The sequence below is a fragment of the Castanea sativa genome, chromosome 1 (genome assembly GCF_040712315.1).
Source record: "Castanea sativa cultivar Marrone di Chiusa Pesio chromosome 1, ASM4071231v1".
In the NCBI taxonomy this organism is placed as follows: Eukaryota; Viridiplantae; Streptophyta; class Magnoliopsida; order Fagales; family Fagaceae; genus Castanea; species Castanea sativa.
Genome location: NC_134013.1, coordinates 65,283,026 through 65,292,756, shown reverse-complemented (window position 1 = coordinate 65,292,756; position 9,731 = coordinate 65,283,026). Strand labels below are relative to the sequence as shown.

Here is a 9,731-nt window from a genome sequence, read left to right as displayed (position 1 = left end):
CCTAGAAACTCCATTATTTTTAGTATTTTTGGATTTTGTAAGTTCTAATTTTAGTTTGAGAGAAGTTTATAATTGGTACTGTGACATGATTTGGGCAAAGGCTAAATCATTTACCATAAATTTATAATTTAAAATAGTTTGGGAAAAGGCTAAAGCACCACTTCCTTATAAATAAAAAATTTCATTATGATATTAACTAATTGTGTTTGTGTGCATCAACCATTGAACAATGTGTAGTGTGTCATACCTTACTATCTAAGCATACCACTAGCTATGATTGGGCCCAAATGGACACCTGTGGGCCAGTCAATACAGTATGCATAAGCCCAACAACCAATTAGGCCACAAATATGATGCTACAATTTCTCACAACCACTAGCATGTTATCTCCAACAATTTGCGTCTTTTTGTTTACACACACAGTCTTATTTGAAAAACTTCATTACACATGCTCACCTTTCATCCAAACTCCAAGCCATGGCACCAATATGTTCCAACCAATTTACACTCACATACCACCTCTTCTACATTATACAAAACCAAAATCCTTCCATTACAAATTGCAAACACTTTAAATGAAGGCAAGCAACCTAAACAATCCTCAGCAGGAAAAATCAAACGCCTTGTTCTGACCCCAGAAGGTAGAACAAAACTAAACACCTACCCGGACCGAGAATTCTATGCTTATCCAAGGTTTGTGACCCATGTTGATGATGGATTTATATCCACATTGACCAATATCTATAAAGAAAGGTTGCGACCAAGTTGGGAAATTCTTGACCTCATGAGTTCATGGATTAGCCATCTACCTAAGGAAGTAACATACAAAAAAGTGGTGGGACATGGACTAAATGCACAAGAGCTTGCAAAGAACTCTCAGCTGGACTATTTCTTTGTGAAGGATCTCAATCAGGATCAAAAGCTTGAATTAGAAAGTTGTAGCTTTGATGCAGTGCTATGCACTGTGAGTGTACAGTATCTTCAACAGCCAGAGAAGGTAAGATCATAAGAACAAAGAAGTCTTTTTGTAGTGTCTTAATTATAGGAATACAAGCATGCCATGCACTGAAAAAACTTTGATCACTCTGAAACTTTAATCAAATTGCTCTCTACACTACTGATCCTGAAATGGGGACATCGTTTACAAGAGAAAATTTTTCACTTTTTACAGTTGAGCTATTGGTAAGCTAACACCAAAAATTCTGTGGTCATACACTTGTAAAACTACCTTAAACTGTACATACTAATATATGTTTTAGTGTAATGAAGTTGGATGATTGATTATTCCTTCAATTTCACTAAATCATATCAAAACTTTTAGTTCTATGAGGTGGACATTGATCTTACAGCTTGCTAGGTTGAACTGGGCTTTGTGCCTCTTGAATTCTGGTGGAGTTTGTTGATTTGATCTTCAACCAATTAATTGTAATGTTAGAGCCCTGATTTTAGTTTTTTGGTTTGTTTCAGTAGCATTGCCTAGATCTTCCAAGGCTAGCATAAGCTTCAGTCGTCTCACTCAGCAAGGAAATGTTAACAGCACTGGCTGCACAAATCACAATACTAATTTTCTATAAAAAAAAAAAAATCACCTTACTAATTTACTAAGAAGATTTCCTTCAGGTAAACTGCAGAAGTGGAGGGATTTCTTTTCTCAAGTTTCTCAGTTTCTAAATCCTAATCTATAGCTTATCTGTGCACTCCCAATCCCCTTCCCCCAATCAAAATTATTCTCCATCTTTGGAGTCTCACCAAATTACTTCTCCCTCACTTTTGAACAACATTTTTTTTATACATCTCTTTCCAGTCCCCAAAAATGTTGGTCTTCTAATTAAAGCAACAAATGCCAATTTCTGGTTGTTAATCTTTCAACAGGGAATAGTAATCATACTTGTAACTTGTGGCAGAAGCTGAGTTCATGGCTTACATGTTTGTTGCCTTTGGAGCCTCTTCCAACTCAAAGAGGAAATTTCTCACTTTAGTTGTTGAGTTGTTGTCTTTGACAATCGAAGGGTGAAATAAGTCTGGCTTCAAACATGAATGTCATTCACTGAAATGTATCATTCTTTTTATTTTCTCGTCTCCTTTGTTTTGGATTACAGTATAGGTTGGTTGTCTTTCCTGTATTCTTTATGAAGCTTTACCGTCAAGTGTAATTATAAGTAGCAATGGTAGAACCGTAGAAGTGCAAAGAGTGTGTGGTGTGTAGAAAAGTGTGTAATGTGTTGAGTATCAATAAAACTTATTTTTCAAAAAGAATTCCTTTGTGTGTTCTACTTGAGTGTAGTGGGACTAATTTCAAAAGATACTCTCTTCCTTTGTGTAAAATTTATTTATTCTGACAAGATTTTAGCAGCAAAAAACTCAACATAATGTACTGCAATGTTCTAGTTAATGTAACAGTTCTTTCATGATCACCCTCCCCCCACCCCCCATAACCAAAGAATATGCAACCAGTGTTACAATCTTATAAAAATTCTCGTCTGACATGATCTTCTAACAAAAGGTTTTCGTCTATACACTCATCCGCATGCTTGCAAACATCAACCCTGAAAAGCAATCACATATTGAAAATTACAACTGAAACCAAAGAGAGACATGGTTAATAGATTAAACTGGTGAAAGGGTATTCAGCAGCCAACTCAGAACTAAAATTAAAGAAGAAGAAAACTATTGACTAACATTATTGCAATTTGCAGGTATTTGCAGAGGTGTTTCGGGTGCTAAGGCCAGGAGGGGCATTCATTGTGAGCTTTAGCAATCGATTGTTCTACGAGAAAGCCATAAGTGCATGGAGAGATGGGACTGGATATGGCAGGGTCCAACTAGTAGTGCAGTACTTCCAATGTGTGGAAGGATTCACTCAACCAGAAATTATTCGAAAGTTACCCGCTACTGGTGGTGCTCAAGAGGACAAATCACCATTCAGTTGGATCATGAAGCTGCTGGGATTGTTGTCTGGATCTGACCCTTTCTATGCAGTGATAGCTTATAAGAACTTCAGACCAACATATGAATGAACATGTGCTTAGCCTTTTTATGTAGAACATCTGCATTGGTGCATATACTATATGTTTATGCCTTTAGCCATGTATATGTGTGTCACTAACTCTCCAAAATTTTTGAATCATTTATTTCTTTTGAGTTTAATTAATATATAGACATGCCTTTTGGAATTTTTTTTTAAAAAAAAAGTAATAGCTTTTGCTCTGGCAATAAAGCTATCATAAAATTAAATTTAAAAGTAGTTGAATATATACAAGTGCATCAAATTATTTTTTGGTAATTTTCAATTCCTGAATTGGTCATGATGCATCTGAGCATTTTGAAATGCACACAAAAATGATGTGTTTTGATAAATTTGATTCTAGACCTCCCTAATATCACTAAATCAGCCCCCCCATTTTCTTTTTGGGGGTTCAGTCAGATCCCTGCAATGTGCTACTAAAAAAATTAAAAACAAAAATGGATGAACGAACAATTATAATGTTTAGGAGGAGCTTTAAAGGGTTTTGTTATTGTTTTTTTAATTATATTTTTTTTAAGTGAAAAATCCATGAGCTAGAAACAAATTTGTGTCAGTATGCATATATAAATTTTGAGGGAAAAAAAAAAATTCCCAAAAGGCATAAGGAAATTCTTCTTTTCTCCAATGAGGAACTTGTAGAGGCAAAAACCAGGGCCCAGGGGGAAGCTAGTCGCCACAATAAACGTTTTAGGCTGCGTTTGGTAAGATGTAAATTATTTTCCAAGTGTAAAATAATTTCAGGTGAAAATATTTTCAGAAAAGGAAAATATTTTCTAGTGTTTGGTTGAATTTTAAAAATTATATTAGAAAATAATTTCAAGCGTTTGGTAACATTTTGAAAATGCAAATTTTCTACTAATTTTTCACATTTTCTCAGCTTCCAAACAAATTTTATAATAGAAAGTTGCAATATATAAACTTTTAAAGAAACAAAAAGCAAAACAAAACTATTCGTTAAACTAAAAAATTCAGTCAAACTAAGAGAGGGAGGAGGAAGAGAGAGTGATCACAAATCGAGGGAAAGAGAGAGGTAGATCGAGAAAGAGAGAGATCGGTCATGGGTGGGTCATGGACGACAAGATCGGTCCAGCAGCGGTAGGCTTCAGGCGACGCCAAGATTGAGACGAGGAGAGTTCGTTCTAGAGGGTAGCGGCGGCTCGATCTTGGCGATGCGATCGGGGGTGCGATCTCACGGCACGATCTTGGTGAGACGATCTTGCTAGCGCGATCTCGCGGCCCAATCTTGACAGCACAATATCGCGGCTCGATCTCGATGGCGCGATCTCGACGGCGTGATCTTGACAACACGTCTGGGGTCGGGGCAGTGGTCCAATGGCTTGTTTGCACTTCTAGCTCACTCTCTCTACTCTCTCTTCTTGCTCTTTCTCTTCGGGTGTCTGAGTCTGGAAATCATTTGAAGGTAAAATGGAAGTATAAAATATTTTCCAGGTCAAAGAGCTTATTTTACAGTCAAAGTTTATGATTTTATGATTGACTTTATTTTACATGTGCATCCAAACACGTTGTTGGGTGTAAAATTTTTTTGAAATTCATTTACACCCAAAACAAACGCAACCTTAGTAACGTTTCATTTCCTTATTGTTACAAAAGATATTGGTAGAAGCCATAGTTAAGAGTTAATAACATGGAGCATATTATGTTAGAAGTTTAATATATTTAAGGCTAAATTATAAATTCCACACTTTTAACTTTATTTAAAATTCTTCATAGCTACCACTGCATACCCTTGGTGTGGTGGTCACTCTACAAGTTAAAAGTCTCAAAGAGGAAGTTTCACACACATATACACTTAGATTATGTTAGAGTAAAAATTTTATCCTTCATAGCTATTCCCTAAAAAAAAAAAAAAAATCTTCATAGCTATGATCTATTCCTTCATGTCTTGTAACTTTTCAAGTTTATTGAATGTTATTCCTTCATCTAATTCTATCACATTTTTCCATTAGGTGTTCTAAAAATAAAGTATTAAAAAAAATTCAAAGATACCAAAATTATTTTGTTTTTGAACACTACGGAAAAACCTCTAATAGAATGGATAGAAGATCTAAATTGAAAATAAATTATAGGATTGAAATAAAAAAATAAAAAATTACAGGATTAAATTCAAATTTCATACAATTTTTTAAAAGAATTTTGGCAAAGTTAAAATATGCAATTTATAAGAAAGGAGACAAATTTTCTCTCTCTCTCTCTCTCTCTCTTAAAAAAAAATTCATACATGTTTTCAGTGTCGAAATACAGGAAAAAAAAACAGAGAAAATGTTTAGAAGTAGAAATAATAGGAAGCAAAATATAGAAGATTGTCTGTCTAACTTGGTATATTTAATTTATTTTTATGAAATAAGACAAAAAAAGAGTACAAAATTATTTAATAAGTAAAATATATATATATATATATATTTTTTCTAAAAAAGTAAAAATATCTAAACCCCAAACTCCTGAATGATGTATTTTGAGAAATTATCTACATCTGCAAATCCCAGGCCAAATTTTGGACCATCCTATTTGTAAAGCTTAATGTGACTCAAACAACCTCTTCCCTCTCCTTCCCCACAACCCCTTATCCTCTCTCTCTCTCTCTCTCTCTCGCTCTCTCTCTTCTGCAGCCACTCTTCTCTTCTCTTTAAGCCATTCTCAATGGCAGAAAGTTGTTTAATTTCCACACCAACACTCTTCACCACTAAAAACCAATACCCATTTCTCTCACTTCCCTCAAAACCCGCCAAGCTCACACACCTCTCATTCTCATCCTTACCATCTTTCCCTTCATGGGTCTCCCTCAAAAACAAGTCTTTGCCTTTCCAACTAGTCCCACTTGTGGCTCAGACCTCAGACTGGGCTCAACAAGAAGAAGGGGAAGAGAACCAAGTTGAAAAGGGTTTGAGTTGGGAGGGCCAAGGGTTGGAGGAGACAGTGGCTAGTGCTGCTTCTGATGAAAGTGAGGCTGAAGGTGAAGAAGAAGAAGAGAGTTCTGGAGATGGGGTTTTGGGTGGGGGTGAAGAATTTTATCCAGAGCCACCTGAAGAGGCCAAACTCTTTGTGGGTAATTTGTCTTATGATGTTGATAGTGAGAAACTAGCTGAGGTCTTCAATCAAGCTGGGGTTGTTGAAATTGCTGAGGTAAAGTTTTCATTTTTTTTTTCTCTCTCTTTATTTGTTTGTAAGAGCAATACTGGAAGTTGGCAAACTTTCTGACATTGAATTATGTTATTTTGCTGGTTTTGTTATAGGTCATTTACAATAGGGAGACAGACCAGAGTAGAGGTTTTGGGTTTGTAACTATGAGTACTGTTGAAGAAGCTGAGAAGGCTGTGGATATCTTCCATCGTTATGTAAGTTGCTCTTTTCTTTAGTTTTGAATTATCTATTTATTGTCTGAACTATGTTATATGATTACAAAATTAATAGCTGAGTTAGAATATAGCAAATATAAGCACGTTCAATTCTGTAGTTCATTGTGTAATTGGAGCCTGCTTGGAGTGCTTCCTTTTATGTACCTTTATGCCACAATTTCACTTTCGCCCCTTTGGATTTTGTAGTCTTGATGGAATTTACCGACTCTTGGTCCCAAAATTTTGGGGTAATCATTGAGAATAATTGTTTAACTTTAAATGGCTAATGCACCAGAATTTTGTTCTGATCGTCATGAGAGGGTGTGAGTTCAAACCCCACTTCTGACAACTGTTCCTATTTTTATTTATTAAAAACAAGGTTTAAATAGCTTATAAGAGTTCACGTGCTCTTGTGCGTTTGTTTTGGAGAATGAGGCATAATCAAGGGCAATGTTCGTACTGTGTGGGGAATGGTCCAACCACAATCTAATGGCACACTATCGTGCAATGCTTAATGTTAAACAGTGCCTTGCACTTAAATGGTCCAAGTGAGTGTGTTGTTACTACCTTCTGGTTTGCTTCTATTAAAAGACATTTCTGTAAGAGCCTTCTTATTAGCTGCATAGAAACCAGTAGGTGAGTGAAAATGTGTCGAATTTCTCAAAATGGGGGGCTTATATTCTGGATTTGATAGTTCAATCAATCATTGGTTAGTGAGTAGCGTGCGGTTCTATAAAAGCTTTACATTATATCCATGCTGGTTGAGTATCAAGTGTTTGTGACTGTGATATCCCAGAAGCTGATGCCTGCATACATTTCTAAACAGGATTTAAATGGAAGGCTTTTAACTGTAAACAAGGCTGCTCCCAGAGGGTCACGTTTGGAACGACCTAGAATGAATGATTCTTCATTCAGAATCTATGTTGGTAACCTGCCATGGCAAGTGGATGATGCTCGTCTGGAGCAGGTTTTTAGCGAACATGGGAAGGTGGTTAATGCCAGGGTAGTTTATGACCGGGAAACAGGCCGTTCACGTGGATTTGGCTTTGTTACAATGGCTAGTGAGACAGAATTGAATGATGCGATTGCTGCTCTTGATGGACAGGTTACTTCTATGCCCTGTTACATTTAGAAATTTGAATTATGTTTTTTAATTTCAGATCATGCAAGTAGCCATAATGCTTTAATATTCTTATTTCAGATTTTATGTTGGTTATGTTAAAGCCATCATTTGGGCAATCCATCTAGTGCTATTATCATCTGCAACTGCATTTGTATTCACTATCTCAACATCTTGTAGTCATTGATATTTTTTGTTAACCTGGGTTGAATTTTATTTGAGAAATTTAATCATGGTAATTAAGCAGTCCTAATGGACATTAATTCCATATATAAAGGAGGAAGATCTTGATAATATGTCTAAATGACTTGTTTTGGTAAAAGATGGATATTATTTATGTAAATTCAGATGCATGGTACACGTTATAGTACTTGTCCTTTTGGGGTAAAAAAAAAAAAATTATTTAAATCCTTTTGTAATTAACACCGTATGTTCCCACACAAATCCTTTTTCTTTTTAATATTCTTGATTACTAGGCTTGTGTTTATTAATAATAATTATTATTAGTACTATTTTGCTAAAGAACAGGATTTCACATCTCTGTAGTGGCAAAATGTGCTTCTTGCTAAAGATTCTTTTGTTGACAAACAACCTGATTTTATTTTTCATTGCTGGTGGCAGAGTTTGGAGGGCAGAGCGATGAGAGTAAACGTTGCTGAAGAACGACCAAGGCGTGGCGCATTTTCTTTTTAAGAGAATTGTTGTTCAAAATTTTACATAAACTCTTCAAGCCTGGTATAGTACTCTTGGAAGATGGAATTCGATCATCATTTTAGTTTTTTTCTTTGTCGAGGATGGTGAGAGGAAAGTTCTGTATTAGGATATTAAATTTTCTCTATTCATATTTGTTTTCTTTTTGCTTTTTGGTATGTTGATGAATTGATATCCATAATCTATTGTCGTTACATATTATCAATCGAGTACAATTGTAACATTCTCCTCATTTTATCAACCCTTACTTAAGAAAGTCATCCTATGCCAAATCTCATGGGAACTGTGATAGTGCTCTTTTATATGAGGTGTTTTGAAGCTGCATGAAGAATAAACTAATTGGCTACATAGAATATTTTCTTTCTTCTCACTGCTCTCGCAAGTTGCAGTCAGCTCTCTGCTCTCAATGTCTTACGTACTATGGCCATTTAAAGCATCAAGCATGACCCATCTCTCCTTTGATTAATATTGATGGTCTCTATGCCATCCCTCTCTCTTCTCTTGTTTCTCTTTTCAGGTTAAAAACTGTAATTCTAAGTTTCTAACTGAATATTTCCTTTCATAAGGTTTGCAATGAGAGGTCTCATGTTTTGGCTTCTGAAGCACGTACCATATATATATATCTATGTACCTTGGAACATTTTCATTATTATTATTATTTGAAAAATGGTCTCAATTGGTATATAGTATTTCTAAATAATATTTTCATCTCCGCACAAGTTTCAATTGCTGTTTAACTTGTCAATTCTGGATTGCATTTGAAAACAATGTATATTTCGAGGTTTCAAATGGGCTTTGTAGTCCACCACAAATTATTTTGCATACAGAAACTTTTTATTGGAATGGTAAAAGCCAACTTATTAGGGCATAAATGTCAAATCGCAGGTTGTCTTTCCGCTTTCAGGCCTGTGAACTGTGAACTGAGAACTGAATCCCTTTCTTTCCGAACACTTACACCAAAGGGGCACAATGAGGATGAAGTGCTGTTTCAGTTTCTTTCCAAAAAGTTTCACCAAGAAACCACGTGTCAACAACTTGGTTAAGCCTTAAGCCTATGAATTTTTCAGACTCAATTATTCTCAACTTCTTTAATATACTTTTTAAAAAAAAAAAAAAATTTTATTTTAAACGTGAAATTCACACTCATCTGTACATGAAGAAATTATATCATGTAAATAAGAATGTGTGAATATTAGGAATACATTTAAGGAGTGATCCCTTGTTTATTTTGAAAATATAGTACTTGCATTCTTTGTTGTGTTATATTTGTATCGAATGCACTGATATATGGACAGATCGGGTTTGGCAGTACTTGATGCTTTTACAACTTCTTGAATTTCTAACTTTATTTTTATCACATAAGGCAATATACACCCAGCCATAACTGAGCCATCTAGGATCTTTACTAAAGGCAAATAAATTGCAACCACCTATGGCAATGAAACTGTTTTGGGATTGGAAGTTCACAATTTCTGTGGTCTTTGTAATGCTATTAGTGTAATTCGAAAATATTGGATAGTTG

At 35.2% G+C, this 9,731-nt stretch overlaps 2 protein-coding genes across 2 annotated transcripts; both read left to right on the top strand.

The window, feature by feature from the left end:
* The first annotated feature begins 385 nt into the window (after positions 1 to 385).
* On the top strand, positions 386 to 3,154 carry LOC142608274 (uncharacterized). Its single transcript, XM_075780022.1, has 2 exons — positions 386 to 997; positions 2,697 to 3,154. The coding sequence occupies exons 1-2, from the start codon at positions 449 to 451 to the stop codon at positions 3,015 to 3,017; spliced, it is 870 nt and encodes a 289-aa protein (XP_075636137.1). The 5' UTR covers positions 386 to 448; the 3' UTR covers positions 3,018 to 3,154.
* A 2,313-nt stretch (positions 3,155 to 5,467) lies between these two features.
* Positions 5,468 to 8,410, top strand: LOC142618624 (28 kDa ribonucleoprotein, chloroplastic-like). Its single transcript, XM_075791574.1, has 4 exons — positions 5,468 to 6,166; positions 6,277 to 6,378; positions 7,205 to 7,483; positions 8,120 to 8,410. The coding sequence occupies exons 1-4, from the start codon at positions 5,684 to 5,686 to the stop codon at positions 8,189 to 8,191; spliced, it is 936 nt and encodes a 311-aa protein (XP_075647689.1). The 5' UTR covers positions 5,468 to 5,683; the 3' UTR covers positions 8,192 to 8,410.
* Positions 8,411 to 9,731: the final 1,321 nt, after the last annotated feature.